The following is a 16425-nucleotide window of genomic DNA, read 5'->3' as shown; positions in this document are numbered from 1 at the left end:
GCGTTGCTTTAGCAAGCAACGGTTAGCTAAATGTGATTAGAGTTATACGATATAAAGAGAAATAAATAAATAATTCAGGCATCGTAAGGAAAATAACTTTCTTCTAAATAATTGGCTAACCACCCTCGGTTAAATATACCGGTTATCGGTCATTCTAGCTAGTCTATCTCTATGCCGAAGCTCCCCGAGCCGGCGCTGTGTTTGACTTCTTCGATAAGTTAGCTTTTTGCTAACCCCGCAATGGACAATGTCCCCAGTCTTTACTCGTCAGTCGCTCCCGAAGAAAACGGGACAGAAACCTCCGACAGCTCCTCGACGGAAGATGGATTAGTGGACGCTTTCGGCGACCTGGCGGCCCTCCCGGTGGAGGTTGGCGAGAGAAGACCGACGTGTTTGCGGTGCCGGTGAGCTGAATTAAAGTGAAGCTAATGCTAGCTAGCCAAGTTAGACTGTCTGGACCAGGCAGGAAAGAAAACCCCCCTCGACTCTCCCCCCTGTCCTCCCCCTTCTCCTCCTCCTCCTCCTCAAATAACTGGCATGTTTTAATGAGGGAACAGATTTATGTCGTTACAGAAAGGCTCAAGACCAAGATGGGGCTAGGCTGGGGGAGTAAGTGGGCAATCACAGCTTCACGTCTTCAACTTTCCTCCCATGTAGTCGCCCTCAGAAGGTGTGTCTCTGTCCTTTTCTTCCATCACAACCCCTGGAGGTGTCCACATGTCTGTACGTCGTGCAGCACCCCGCAGAGGTGAGTGTATTATCAATAAACCTCAGATAAGTTCATTTTCAATCATATAATTTATGTAACAAAAGACAGATTCCCAAAATGTCCATTTAAAACAGTTCTGGTTGTTCTAATATGTCCTCATGTTCATTGAGAGACAACTTCCTAATGGACTGCCAGTGTAAATGATGTGGGGGACAAAATACAGTCCTTGATTTATGGAAAATACACACCTACGTTTACATGTAGACAATATGAAGCTTCAGCAGGCTGAACTAGACAAATCAAGTTGATATTTTCCAGGTGGTACAGTGTTTTTAGTACAAAATGGCCTCTTTTTGTTTTTATCTCTCCACTGGAGCTCTCACCATCTCTGTCACCTGCCCACTAAGGCTCCAACTAACGATTATGTGTTTGATCAATTTATCTGTATTAATTCCTACACAAAAAAAATGCACATAAATGCTCCGGAAATTTTCCTAGAAACCAAAAATGATGTCTTCAATTAGGGGTTGACCGATACGGTTCTTCAGGGCCGTCTTTTTTAAATTAAAGATGACGTGTGTAATATATGAATACAGCAGAGGACAGTGTTCCTCAGCCCAAAAATTAACAGATGAATTCAGTCTTAGAAGTCTTTGCTTGTAATATTTATTTTTTGTGAATAGTTTTGTGGTTGGTGACGTCAGTATGGCTTTCTAAAAACATACTATTTACAAACATGCCAGCTAATTACAATGATGAGCCCGCCGTTATGAGGGACTCATGGTTAAATCAGCTGTTCTAACCTCTGGTGCTCTTTCAGGAGAGCCGGGTACTTCGCACAGTTCCTCTACTCGCTGCCTGTTTGCCGCAAGGAAAATGCAACGTCATCGTTGGAAGGAGATTCAATGAGGAAAAGTAAGCTCGATATCTTGTTAGCACAACGATTTCACAATGTTTCAACACCATTGTGACTGAATTCTCCAATACATTTAGTTTTTGTCTCCATCTTTCCTCCCCTCAGGCACCCAGAGCTGGCTGCGGTGTGTCGGGACAGCAGAACGCTGATCCTGTATCCGGGCCCCAAATCCCAGAACTTGGAGGAGTTGGTGCAATACCAGGAAGTAGGGACTGTGAAACATAATGTGATCATCATAGACGGCACCTGGAGCCAGGCCAAAAACATGTTCCTCAAAAACAGCCTGTTCCACCTGCCGAAACAGGTTTGTTTAACTGTGTTGTTACATGTCGAGAGGTTGAGGTTAGATGTGAAGAGAACAGGAGTTGAAAAGAGATTTATTTTCACTGAGGCCATTTACAGATATCCTAGCCAAGATTTATATGTAGAAATTGTATATGTGTGTCACCCTAAATCCCAAAATCATGCTGGAACCGAGAAGAGTGCCCCGTCCACCTGAGACACTATCAATTCTTCCATTACACCCACTGGTGGCAAAGCCGCCTCCCCCACATGAAATGACTAATTAAAAGCAAAATAAAAGAAAATATCTCTCAAATGTGGGCAAGTGAACACTGTGGACAACTACTCATTTAACTCCAGCTGGCTGATTTATTATAGCGATTCTTGATTCCAGTGAAATTGTTTGAATTAACTAGTTATTTGATATGTATGTACATTTTATGATCAGTAGCCTCCACTTCAAAAAAACGTGCTTACCTGTCTGTATCAGATTAATAGTCAAAACAGTAAAGCTGGATTACATGCATGCCTCCTTTTGAACGATATAAACACCACTGCCACACTGACATGACTGACCACCGGTGCTTTGGTTAACAGGTGCAGCTGAATAGGACTCTGTCCAGTCAGTATGTGATCCGCACTCAACCCTCCAACATCTGTCTGTCCACGCTGGAATGTGCTGCTGTCGCCCTGTCCATCCTGGAGCGGAACGATGACATCCAAGAGGTAACATGGTGAAATAATTATGATTGGTATTTCAGAGTATCTGTGCTTTTTGTCGGACGGAAGTGAATATTTAACCTGCTTTGTAGATATTATGTATATGCGATTCTATTTCTGCTCTAGCTTTTCTTCTTACCTTTTTATTTTATTGTTATATTGAACTGTCCCCTGGCTGCTGTGACGCACAGATTCCCCGTTTGCGGGACTAATAAAGGAATTTCCGCTTCTGATTTAACTGATCTTTGTGTCCACTTGGGGGCAGCAGAAACTTATAACGTTTAAGCTGATGTGGGGAAGTTGTTAGCAAACAGCAGACAAAGTGACGTTAGCATCCATTTGAAGTCGTGTTTTTGTCAGCTAATAAATGTGTGTCCAATATTCACTCTCCTTTCAGCTCTTCTTTTTGGGGTAAAAAGTATCTCACGTTTAAGTAAAGGGTGTCACGAGTTTGATTTCTAAATTGAAAGTCGATTTAAATCAGCTTTCAATTTCAGTCACTGAAATAAAAAGCAGGATCAGCGATGCTCCCAGTATTTCTTGTCCTTACTTACCGGTAATGTGCAGTTGCACTAAGACACTTAAGATCCTGTGTGCAAGAAAACAATCACCTGATGAGAAATGGAAGTTAATCTAACAGCATCAGAGATTTTGGGTTTCTTTTTCAGAGATTCTCTATTGATTTGTTTGGGAAGAGGGTTTACTCAGGACAGATTTCAGGAAGACCCTACATCGCTCTGTAGAGCTGAAAGGAACTGTAAACTTGGGTGACAAATCCCTGTGGGTTCATTACTTTGAGTTACCTATTCATCCCTCTTCCTTCACCCTCTGTTTGTCCAGGTTCTGCTGAGGCCCCTGAAAGCCCTGTGCTCCTTCCAGCTGCAGCACGGCGCTCAGATCCATCACAGCAAGGAGCATCTGCTGAAGAACGGCATGTACGACAAACCAATGCCCAAGAACAAACGCAAGATAAAGAGGATGGAGAAACTGGTCAGTGACCACAACGTCTGCCCGAGATGAGGGAGGGACAGAGCAGAGAAACTGGGCTCGACTCCTCTCTGTTCTCACAGCTGTCTACACTGCACAGGATTGTATCATCAGAGCAGCATGTAGCAGCGTCAGGGTGCCGCCGTGGAAACCTCTGGACTTATGGGAGTTTTGTCTTCTGGTTTTAGATAATCTTATTTATAATTTAAAGATGATGTTAAGTTAAATCAGGTTTCAGTTTACATTGTTTCCTCCCTGCACTTTATGAACACTATGGTGGTTCTGTTGTGATTGGCTCTGTGTGGCTACAGCTGATCACATCTGGAAGGGCTGAATCCACTGATGTCTTTTTTTAATGAGCAAAAATGTTCTTTCAGATATGTTGAAAAATAAAAATACCTCTAAAACACATGATATTCCATGAAACTACCAGACACACAAAAGAGCAGGAAAACAGGGCAATTTTGAGTCGTATCGTGCTGTTTGTAATATACAGTAAAGTACAATTTAGCCGTTGTTTTTAAATACTTCTCATAATTGTGGCTGCAGGCCTACAACAATTTTTTTTATCCGATATTACACACAGAAACTAAGATAAATCCATCTGCACAAGCTCTTCTATGCCATAAATGACATCTCAATAAATTTTACATGGACAATAAATCTTGTTTTCTCACTTTACTGTTGGGTCTCTAAGTATCTAATTTGCCATTTCAGGTGCTGAGAACTGAAACAAATGATTTATATCTTTAAATTAATGTGATTATGTTATAACTCATTCATTGTAAACACGGCAGGTAAATAGATTTTTGAACGCTGACAGTGGATAGTGCAAAGAACATTTTACAAAAGATGAATTAAACACTGAGTGACAGTAGATAGGGCAAAGAGAACATTTAAATGTTAGATCATAGTAAAGGGAAACATTTCTTCTGCGTGATATTTTCATAAATGTTGAAATAATAGCACAGATAGTTTCTCTGTGCAGAACATGTTCACCTGTATTCATCAGTGAGACCTCAAAGGGAGTCAAATTTGGACTGTTAGTGTATGAAATAAACAAAATGTAACACATACAAGGTGTTTAGTGGTTAAATACATTGTAATCATTCCCTTCCTCTCATGTCACAATGCTGTTGGATAGTGGGTCCTTGGCCTGGCTGGCTTTTTGCTTCCCTGTTCTCCGCTGTGGATCCGTAGCAACCTGAAACCCGTCCACATCTGGATGGGAAAAGCGATCTTGATCCTCAGTGTGACCGCCTGCATCAGTGGTATCAATGAGAAACTGCTCTTTACCCTGTGAGTGCTCAAATATCACAAATAACACATTACAACACAATGACTTCTTTATTTTTTGAGTTTGCCCAAGGATGAAAATTCAGTCATTATCTACTCACCAACATGCCAGTGGAAAGTTGTTCCATTATGAATCAGTACTCCAAAAACTTAAGCTCACTTATAAACTTTCTCTGTTTATTTTCTGTAGCAATAGAAACAGCACTGTTCCTTACAGATCACTGCCTGTGGAAGCAAAGTTTGTGAATTCCCTCGGCCTCCTCATTGTGGCCTTTGGATTGGTCATTTGGTCAGTAGTATAATCTTGATTGTCATTAAAGACGATATAAGTCAGTTTTGTTCTTAAAATGATGAACTACAGCTGCACTGCTGTTATAGACCACTGGAGGTCAGTGTGGTGCAGCAGTAACTATTCAGGATCATACACCATGTTGAATCAGAGGAGCAAAAATCAATGCACTGACATAGTGCACTGATGATAAGAACATTTTAATAACATGCATGGACATTTACTGGAGTTCAACACGCTTGACGGCTAAAATTGTCCTTTTCCTGAATCTCTTAAAAAGAGAAATGTGGGCACAGTAAAGGAAATAAGAGTCTATTGTTGTAGCACTCATCCCGGACTGTGAGCGGCAGTGTTACATCTTCAGAACGTCCCCAATTAGACGAAGAAGAAATTTGCTTCCTGTGAGGTCAAAGTTCACCAGCTAGCCTGTCATTACAACCAGCTAGCATTCTAGCTAACATCACCCGAAAAGACACTTTTCTCTGTCAAAATGGAAGTAAATCAGGCCAAACAGGAACACCTACTCGCACTAAAAGGTATTTTATCATCATTACCAACATTTAACAGGTAGTGTCTCGTGACGTTGTTTTCAAACAGAGGCTTTAAATATTCCAGTGGCCCGGCTGTTGTCATTTGTTGTTGTGGAGCTGCTAGCTGCTAGCGCTAACGCTAGCTAAAACAACATCAGACCTCTTCATTTGGTACTTTGCAATCAAGACTTGTGTGACAGGTCCAATTTTTAAATACTCTAGTCTTGTCGTTAATGGACCTCAAAGTTAAAATTGAATTAGCGTCATATTTCAGAAAGAGTTATGTCAGCTAGCATATATGTGGCTGTTGTGTTGTTTGTATGTTGGTTTCCTGTTTCCTGAGTGAAATATGCGCCCAAAACCCCCAATTGCTACAATATCTTTACTGATATGTTATGTCTGTGTATGTGGCCTGTCTGGTAATACGTTTTTGTCACTTTGGAGAGCTACTGATAGTCAAATTATGTGACAGGCAGCTAATTAGTCAATAACCTGCTGTTTCCGATGACTTTGCACCCATTAAACATCATTTATGTGGTTTATTGATAATGCACAACATAACAGTGACTCCAGATCTTGCTCTTGAGAGATGGATGCAGAGCACAAGCTTGTTGTCATATGTTGTCATAAGCTGACAGCTGCTAAAATTAAACTGTTTGGCCAGCAAATCATAGTTGAGTTTAAATGTAATAATGAGTCACCCTTTAAGATGTTGGTCATTTCTGGAAATAAAATGTCTTGCAATGCATCAAATATTATTTATGCATTACAACCAAATACTACAACAGATAGATAGAAGGATTACATTTATTTAGCTGATGCTTTTGTACAAGACGACTAACAAAAAGTACATTTGTCATGTGGATACAACCAAGAAGTGCAAAAATTTGAGATTGAGAAAGATTTTTTCATTTTAATGACGTTTTGTAGTCTGTTGGAAGGAAACCTTGGCTTATGACACAGCAATTGCTAAGGAATACCGAAGACATTGGCACTAGGGTATTCTCAATTTAGTGGTAGGGGTCACATTAATATCACAGTAAAATCACCACGATAACTACCCTACTCGTGTGTCCAACCACTAACTAACGGCACTTTACTTTACAGTGATGCGGCTAACGAAACCAACACTCTTCACAAACATGCCAGTGACATGTGAAGATCGAGATCTGCCAGGTAAGACAAAGACAGACTGTCTCTGTCAGTTGTCTCTTTGTATTGCTGTGGATTTTCTGACTTGTCATTGTTGTTGTATCAGTAATTCTCAGCTGTGATGTTGACACAGAAGTCAGTCTTATCCATGCCACGCCAGAGCGTCTTGATATTGTCAGGAAATCAGATTTGGTCAGTCATTCTGCTGGCACAGGGGATGGGAGGATTTGAAAATACCCATTAAACTATTAAAAATTGAACCAAAATGTGCACAGACGTCGGTTGTATACCGTCATGTAATAACTTTTGAATATTCATTTGAGGTGTATTGTTCAATCAACTAATCTGCATGTGTTGGGACTGTGGGAGGAAACCAGAGCACCTGTTGGAAACCCAAGCAGACATGGGGAGAGCATGCAGACTCCACACAGAAAGGATCCAGTCGGCCGGGTTAGGTTCAAATCCTGGATCTGTTTGCTGTGAGGCAACAGTGCTAACAGCTGAGACACTGTGCAGCCTTTGTTAGTCCTTACTGCCTCGTCATTTTAAAGATTACAGTGGAGAAAACATCAGCATAAAAATCCTATGTCTGTAGTGTCATTTCTTTCTGTTTAGCTTTTACATTGCTGATGTTGTTTATGGTCTGTAGAGTTTAGAGACTCAGTGAAACATTTGTAGCAGGACAGCTACAAAAGAAATCTATTTTGGATGCTTCAAACAACCAACCTTTTCTGTTCCTTTATTATCAAAATGTTAGGTTTGTATGCATGTGCATCACACACACTCCACACACTGCTGTTTCATTGAATTCATCTCATGACTGATGGATAAACTTTTAGCCAGGTTTGGATAGTTGCTTCAGAATATGAATACTTCGATCCTTGAGACATTAACGTCACCAGTGGGCTTGCCATATGAAGCAACACAAGGACATAGACCGGGCTCAAGCACTTGACTTGCTTCCGCTTTTTGCGTCGCTGAGAGCTTCTGCTTTTCCGAGTGCTTCCCACGGTAAAAACAAATGGCTAACGGTCTCTGTGGTTGCATCAGGATTTAACAAACATCCCACTTGAGACAGTCAAGACTTCCATATTCATATTCAAAAATATTTATTTACACAAATAACACTAAATATGTTAATGTCATAAACCTCATTAAACAGGGAAAGCTGGAAACTGAGTATTGGAAAAGAGTATTCATGCTTTTAGTCTGTAACATTAATCTATAATAATTTGTAATTGGCTTCATACATTTGATATTAAAGCTCCATGAACTGTATGATGTAGAAGCAGAAAAACCAACAGACAAAATGGAGTGAAACTGGATTATTTCATTCAGATTTTGAGCTGCATTTGCTTTGGACCCAGTGCACATCTGTATTAGAGATTTGCATCTCAGAAGCTGCTCCCAGATATAGATGGAAACCCCGCTGAGTGTCTGAGTGTTTGTTTTCCTCTCTGTTGGAGAGCGGCACAGATAAATGTGTTTGCTGCACTGGCAACTGAACTACTTACAAACCATAAATCACACTGACACTTCTGAGTAGGATCTATTTATACGAGAGCAGCAGAAAACTGACAGCTTGTTTTAAGTGCGCAAAGATGAATTGGGCGACTTTGACATTAGAAACTTAGAACCGTTCCACTTTTTTCCCCATCATGTTCCATATTTAACTCCAACTGAAGAATCTCAATTTATCGAGCATTTTGTTGTTAATAATAACATACGTCTTAGTAGGAGACATCAAAGTATAAGTAGCATTTCTAATATTAGCCACTGAGCTGATCATAATAGAAGATGTATGTTGCCGTGTTGTTGGACAGGAGGACAGAAATTTGAAGCCAGTGAAATCCTCCTCTGGTTCAGACTGCTTTGAAACCTGATCTTCAAAGGCGCTTTGTCTCTCTGATCCTGCTGCACTTCACAGAATACTCAAAGACATTTTTAAAACCTTACTGCCAAAACAGTGTCTACATCATGTATATCCTCACAGTCCACCGGCTTAGCAAAAGCTCTAGAAGGGTTAGTGCTGACTTTTAGCAAATTAATGGAAACAAATTCAACAAAGTTTCATTTTACGGACATATTTGCAACAACCAGTGTTGGGCAAGTTACTTTTAATATGCAATATATTACATATTACTAGTTACCGTCATTTTAAAGTAATATATTAGGTTACAATATTACTACGTAGAGGATTAAAAATACTTGCTACATTACTTCTCAGTTATTTTCAACAAAATGCCAAAATAACCTATACAGAACAATAATGCTTCTGTGTGTGTGTTTGATACAGGTGTTTGTTTCTTCTTGGTCCAGAGATAATTAGCTCAGCATTGCGACATTACAAGACACATTTTGTCAAGTGTTTTGTCATGTAGTTGCAGCCATAATATGTACTTTAGTGCACATAATTTTTATGTTTCTGCCTCCGTAGGGGACTTGTTTGATCAGCTTATGCGAGAGGACCCATCCACCATCAAAGGAGCAGAGATATTAATGCTGGGAGAGATGCTCACATTACCACAGAACTTTGGGTAAGAAATGCTCATTTTCTGTCGGAGAATTTATGAATGAACGAGAGTATATTTTATTGAAACTCTTTTAAAGCTCAAAGATTTTACCTTTCTGCATCTCTGCATTGCACAGAAATATTTTCCTCGGCGAGACCTTCTCCAGTTACATAAGCGTGCACAACGACAGCAACCAGGTTGTGAAGGACATTCTCGTCAAGGTGCTGTATGAAAAGAAGTACTTGTCCAACACTTATTACCCACTCGACACTGAACAGTTTTATCCGCAACTGTTATGCTGTGTGATGTGATGTGACCTTTTATAGGCCGACCTACAGACCAGCTCACAGAGGCTCAACCTGTCGGCGTCGAACTCTGCAGTAGCAGAACTCAAACCTGAGTGCTGCATTGACGATGTTATCCACCATGAAGTCAAAGAAATTGGAACACATATGTGAGTGTTTTTCCCCACAGTATATGTACGCCCTCATTTTAGTAGTGGAATGTAAGAAGTATTGTATTAAAGTATAAATTTAAGGTACTTAACTTGAATATATTTATTTAATGCAACTTTATACTTCTAATCCACCAAGTCTCAGAGGCAATTGTACTTTTCACTTCACTATATTTGTCTGACAGCTTTCATTAATCGTTACTTTTCAGATTGCAATTATTTGTCCCTTCTCTTTCCAAGGAAAACCACGTATCTCCAAATCTCCTCCTTCTTAAGATAAATAAACTCTTTAAAAACGGTCATTATCTAATCACACCCGTGCCGATGAAAAGTCGGGTGGAGTTTCATATTTCATGAAACATTTCTGGAGCTTTAAAACACTAAAAAACAAGTGAAAGAAACAAACGATCCAAGACTCCAGAAACCCGAGATCCCAAATTGATTTGAGGAAACACTATTTACACCCTTTCTAAAGCTGAAATCTTCACTGTAGCTGTGAAGCTAAAAGGCGCTAGCATGCACCCGTCTGAAGCGAGTGCTTTAGCTCAAGGGTGTAAATAACGTCTTTTCAAATCAGTTTGGGATCTTGGGGCTTTCGGAGACTTGGATTATGCCAGACAATCTGTATGGAGCCACTTTACAGTTGTGTTTTGGTCAATCTACTTCAGTTATTTAGGAGAATGCTGCGACACAATTTTGTTGAGAGGCTCCAGAAATCTTTTTTGGACTACAAGACTTCACACGACTTTCCATCGGCATGAGGGAGAGTAGATAATGAGCTGATATCATTCTGGGGTGAACTTTTCCATAAGAAAGGAACTGAATACTTCTTTCACCACTGCATATTTGTTAAGCACCCGATTATGCCGCTAAAACCCAAAACGTCCTCTCAGCTGACCAAGTCAGGGAAGCTGTCCTCACACAGATAAAAAGGTTAAATATTTGAAAAAAAAATCTTATGTTTATTTCCTCTCTTCTAATTTCCAGCTTAGTTTGTGCGGTCAGTTACACCACTCACTACGGGGAGAAGCTCTATTTTCGGAAGTTCTTCAAATTCCAGGTGAGTTATATTTGAGCGCTCTCTTTAATCAACAGTGGCAACCTCATATGTGAGCTTGGAGGAGACCTGAGAAATGTCACAGGTCTCCAACAGAGCGAATGTAATTACCACCCATGCTATAGATTCGGTCTCTTGTGGTCTTCAGCTTTCAGTTTGTGAACTTGTTCTCACTCTTTTCCCTCCCCTCTGGCAACACTTTGAGTATCATCCTTCAGATTTCTACCTTTTTTCTGAAGATTGTCAGTCTGATTGTACAGATATTTATCAGTCAAATGGAAGTACAGTGCGAGAAAAGTTCAGCGTTCAGTTTGCAATCTATTTTCAATCAGGTCTTGAAGCCGCTGGATGTGAAGACAAAGTTCTACAATGCAGAGGTAAGTCAGCTGCTCTCATACACGAGCACCAGCTTAAATAAAAGTGTCAACATACGGACTGTGTGCACTCGTATTTCTCACCATGTCATTCTGCAAATAGAAGAACTGTATCGCCTCACATGCAAGTTCTTACTTTAGCATATACACCATGCTTCATATCATGTTTCATTTCATACTTAGGAACATTTTTCCAGATGCTAATTAGACAGTTAGTATCAGTCAGGTCTCATGGAAAACACTTGTACCTCCACAAACATTTATGCAACAGAAAAACGTGTCGTTTGGAGCTGGAGATCAAGTGTTTTCCTCACAGAGGCAACAAGCTTTTTTCCTTTTCCTCATTTTCATACCAGTAGCTTTTTATATTAGCCGTATGCAAATATTCATTGTCATCGTCTTTGGCATGTAACTTCATTTGTTTATTGTGTCTTGTATTTTATTTTCTCCATTAGAGTGACCTCAGTTCTGTGGTAATTGTTTCTTCTGTTCTCATCGCTGAACATTAGCTTCTCTTAATCCTTGTTTTGGTGCAGCAGACTTTGTCTTTCTGGGGCCAATAGAAAGGTGCAAAGTAGAAGAATGGAAAGTCTTGAAATACCTAAAAGATTGTCAGAGATAAACAAGTGACTCGTCTTCGTTAGTGTTAACACTTTAGTCCTCGACATGAACTTTCCGTTGTTCGTCTTTGCCCTTTCTTTGGACGCTCATGCTTTCTTGCAAACTCATCCTACACAGGGCTTGGACTTTTAAATTGTGGTGTCAAATTGTGGTGGGTGGGGTTATTATTGATTATACGATTTATCATAATTGGGGAAAATTTGAGTATGGACTGTGTTCTTTTTCTATTTGTCAAGATATAAAATGATTATGTAACATTGAAGACGTGAATGATGGTGCTCTAATCTCATTTTTAACTTTTGTATAGTGGGTTTTAGGGTTTAATTGTGATGCAACAGGCCAATTAATGTCTTGGTGATTATAAACCAAAATCACTTTAATAAGTTACCGATGGGTCTTGATCATTTTAAAGTTAATGAAACAGATTTGATTCTGTTTAATAAAACGCGAGGTTTCAGGTGTTGGTTGGAATGGCTTTGCATGGATCCGAGATGCTAAGCTCTGTGATTTAACATTAACCTCATCCAGAATGGTTCATGGTCTGATCTTGTATTATGAATTGCAGGCATGAACTAATCTCTGCTTCTCTCTCATTGTGTCTTATCGTGCAGTCGAGGTTGCACTGAAGGTTTGACGGTTACTTTCCAAAAAGCATCAACTAGCTGTTTCCATAAAAACAAGAATGAAAATCCTTTACTAACAGTGTTGAGGCAGCTTGATTTGAGTTGTGAGACAACTTTACAAAATTTTACGGGAACTTATCTTTCAGCAAAGGTTTGATATTTTCTGAGCAAATCAAGTCATATTATGATAAGTAACTCTTTATAATAACAGAATTTTCTGTATACGGAAGCTATTAATGATATTAATATGCTTGTCCATGTGGGAAGACTGTACTATAATACCAGCTTTTTCATTTATCTCAATATATTGAATGTATTTTAAAGTAAAACCACCTCACTGAGGAGTGAGCCTTTTTCACATGTTTGTAAATCTGCTGCTTCCACAACAAACTGATACCGGAGAGCAGAAAAGTCAGCCAGTCCCTCTAAAAGGTTTTGATGACTGTTTTAAATAGTCTGATTGGTTAAAATCACACAGCTAGTTGATGTTTGAGCGAACAGTTTGAATGACTTGTCGATTGTCGTCGTGCAACCTCTGCTGTACACTCTGCTGTTCAGCACTTGTACTAACAATGACCTCGAAGGTACACTGAGCAAACTGAGTAGAATTTAATTTATGTTTATATGTAAAGTGTTTGTCCTCTGAGTCAGATCGACACATGTAACTCATTACATGACTCTCACATCACCTACAGAGTAGCTTAAAGGATAGCTTCACATTTTTTCAAGTCTATCTTAAAACATTACTAATATGTCCAAGAGTCACGGCTGTTTGTAATCTTTCATCCTGTTCACACTGTGCTTTGAAAGATCTCATCCTTAATGAGACTAATTCTGAGTTAGTCAAATCAAGTGGGTGTTTTTCAAAATAATTGTCTTTTTTAGGGCCAACTAAAGCGCTTCAAAGCCATCTATTGCCATGCCGATAGATGTCAGTATTCAAAGGAAGTGGGCATTGATTAAATAAAAAACAAACTAACAAAATGAAAACAAAAAAGGGATTTAAAAAGCGGGAAATGGAGCTTCTTTATGGTGTTTAAGTAGTCTCAAAACCTTTGCACGTAGTATTTCTGCTCCGTGTGAACAAATGTGGTCCCACCCAGAGGAAAATGAAGCCAACAGATGTGCCAAACACAAAAGTTACTTAAACTGCCACTTGCGGCTGACTACACAAGCGAGTCAGTTCCCATAAAAGCCCCCAAATAAAATGCACAACTTTACAGCAGAAAGAAACACGTTTACAACCTGGTACAAAAAACTCTTTTGGTCTCGAAAGCTAATTTCCTCTGTGAATTCTTAAATAACGAGCTCATTTAACTTATACTGAGGCTTAAATTACATTAAAGACCTGGGTTAATTGAATAACAGCTGGTGGCTCGCTGTCTAGTCAGCTGTCAGCAACCAGGCTTCATTGAGCTCGGCTCCACTCCACCGACAATCCACCCCTTTGCTCATTTTTGAATTAGCCAGGAGTAAGGCAGAGTCAGGCACCGCCAAGATGCCGACAGCTGGAGCCACAGTGGCTCTTCAGAAACCTCTGGGTGATGTCATGGAGACAACATCCATGTTTCTACAGTCTATGGGTCCCCGGAGCACGGGGTTGTGACTGCTCGGGGATGTGGCTTTTGTCCCCCGTGTTTTACATTGAAATCATGTAAGGAAAGATGTCTCTTCATGCCCAGTACGGACAGGAGGAAAATTACAGCAACCACTAAATAAATGTACACACACACACGTGAGCATGTGAATAAGACAGACTTGGAAAAATGCAAACCTATCCTTTAAGGAAGTAGGATTTTGCACAAGCCTAACCCTTCCTAATATCTAATAACGAAGTGGATGTGTTGCTCAGTTCGCCTTGGAGACGATGTTTCATTTTGAGCGACAAATATTAGTCTGACTCCTGGCTTCTCGGCTCCAGACAGATGAAGTGTTCCTGGAGGCTCAGATCCAGAACATCACCACCTCGCCCATGTTCATGGAGAAGGTCTCATTAGAGCCCTCCATGATGTACAACGTCACAGAGCTCAACACGGTCACAGCCACAGATGACGGAGGGTAAAAGCACTTTATTTAGTCTGATGTAATCGCAAAAAAAAAGCTGAACGATGGTATTTACTGTCAGTATTAGGCTTCATTCTCCACCTTTCACTCCCAGAGAGTCCACGTTTGGGAAAATGTCCTACCTGCAGCCCATGGACACACGGCAGTACCTGTACTGCCTGAAGCCAAAGCCGGAGTACGCGGAGAAGGCCGGCGTCATCAAGGGTGTGACGGTGATCGGCAAGCTCGACATCGTGTGGAAGACCAATCTCGGGGAGAGAGGGAGGCTACAGACCAGTCAGCTGCAAAGAATGGTATGAGGATGCTTTTAAACGTCAGTGATATTAGCAGTTAAAACATTCCTAGTGTACGCTATAACAAAAATCGAAGAAAGTCATGTAATTTCTCCCTTTGTGTTTATTTTTGTTCCGTCCTCATGTCCTCCAGGCTCCAGGGTACGGAGATATCAGACTGTCTTTGGAGATGATTCCTGACACTGTCAACCTCGAAGAACCTTTCGACATTATCTGTAAAATCACCAACTGCAGGTAAAAATCCACCTAATAGTTGTCTTGCAGCCCATACAAGACAACCTTCAATGCTTTTTACAGGGTTTGTATGAAGTCTTGAAAGTTTGGGAAATATAATATAAATATAATACTTTTAACTTGATGCTTGAATTTTTAAACATACATGTCAATGTCAACCAAAAATCTTTTAATATTTGAAATGAAACAATCCCTTCAAGCATTAAATAATCATGATCAAAAGGTACAATCAATTATGAACAGCTGGTAAAATAAGGTAATGATGTACATTCTGTGAGTATAAAGGAATTCTGTGAAAGTATTTTTCGCAGTGGCATTTATAGCAATTTAGATATGACGATAAAGGCTATGACAGTTTGGAAGTTTTTGGTTTAGGTACCTTGAACGTTCTTGAAAAAGCACCGTATAAACCTTGCGTTTAATCATTAACATGTGATTAAATTACTGAATTACAATCAGCTTTTTTGTGTCCTTCGTGTTGTAGCGAAAGAACCATGGACCTGGTGCTGGAGATGTGTAACACCCGGTCGATCCACTGGTGTGGTGTATCGGGGCGGCAGCTTGGGAAACTGAGTCCTGCTGCCTTCCTCTCTCTGCCCCTCACACTCCTCTCATCAGTCCAGGGTCTGCAGGTAAGATCCGCACTTGCAGGAAAACTCTCGGTTGATGTCCTCGTGCTGTTCTTGCGTACTAATGTTCTTGTTCCTCCCCTCTTTGTTTCAGAGTATTTCCGGATTGAGACTCACAGACACGTTTCTGAAGCGGACGTACGAATATGACGACGTAGCACAAGTTTGTGTGGTCTGCCCGTTCACGAGCAACGAGAGTTAGGAATTTTATTGACCTTTTTTTTTGCGTTTTAGATATGAATGGACCAACGGTGGAAAGTCTGCACATAACGCTGACGTTTCACTCTTTTTGCAACCTGAGGGGAGAAAACTGTATTTTAAAATGAATTGTGAATAATATAAATCACTTTGTTTGAAAATAATGATGTAAATGTGCATAAATGTTAATAAAATCTCTGGAATCTTTGATTTCCTGTCGGTTTTCAAAACCAATTGCTTGCCCCCTGAGACAATATGAGCTCATTTTATTGTTCTCTCAGGGAGAATATTACAGGAATTTGTGGTTTCACTTCAGCTCTCTGTTAAACGTTTCCTGACAACTTCACACCCCTAGTTCATCACTCTTTCTGGGGATTTTCTCAGTTCTAAATTGCTGCATTTACCCCTTTTAAAGTGTCTGATAAAGGTGTCGGGTAGATCTATGGCTTCAAACTGATTCAAATTTGAAGACATTATAACACAA

The 16425-nt window shown here is 40.1% G+C and overlaps 3 protein-coding genes across 4 annotated transcripts; all 3 read left to right on the top strand.

Annotated features, from left to right (window-relative positions):
• On the top strand, positions 1–4295 carry dtwd2 (DTW domain containing 2). The gene is made up of 6 exons (XM_084382305.1): positions 1–404; positions 658–748; positions 1530–1624; positions 1731–1929; positions 2505–2633; positions 3468–4295. Exons 1-6 carry the CDS (start codon positions 241–243, stop codon positions 3645–3647), a joined length of 858 nt encoding a protein of 285 aa, XP_084238431.1. The 5' UTR covers positions 1–240; the 3' UTR covers positions 3648–4295.
• On the top strand, positions 3888–5212 carry LOC311274839 (lysosomal membrane ascorbate-dependent ferrireductase CYB561A3-like; the record flags this gene model as incomplete). Its single annotated transcript, XM_084382836.1, has 3 exons — positions 3888–3893; positions 4759–4913; positions 5101–5212. 3 exons carry the CDS (start codon positions 3888–3890, stop codon positions 5210–5212), a joined length of 273 nt encoding a protein of 90 aa, XP_084238962.1.
• Positions 5213–5598: 386 nt separating this feature from the next.
• On the top strand, positions 5599–16149 carry trappc13 (trafficking protein particle complex subunit 13). Of its 2 annotated transcripts, XM_084382300.1 has the most exons (13): positions 5599–5735; positions 6837–6905; positions 9319–9418; positions 9531–9615; positions 9721–9848; positions 10836–10908; positions 11238–11282; positions 11735–11752; positions 14445–14581; positions 14682–14880; positions 15014–15114; positions 15599–15746; positions 15838–16149. In XM_084382300.1, exons 1-13 carry the CDS (start codon positions 5690–5692, stop codon positions 15943–15945), a joined length of 1257 nt encoding a protein of 418 aa, XP_084238426.1. In that variant the 5' UTR covers positions 5599–5689; the 3' UTR covers positions 15946–16149. The 2 variants fall into 2 exon arrangements, with proteins under 2 accessions (XP_084238426.1, XP_084238427.1); XM_084382301.1 differs by lacking the exon at positions 11735–11752.
• Positions 16150–16425: the final 276 nt, after the last annotated feature.

The sequence above is a fragment of the Pagrus pagrus genome, assembly GCF_965226575.1.
Source record: "Pagrus pagrus genome assembly, chromosome: 19".
NCBI lineage: Eukaryota > Metazoa > Chordata > Actinopteri > Spariformes > Sparidae > Pagrus > Pagrus pagrus.
Note: the sequence above shows the minus strand (reverse complement) of the source record. Positions and strands in the feature narration are given on the sequence as shown.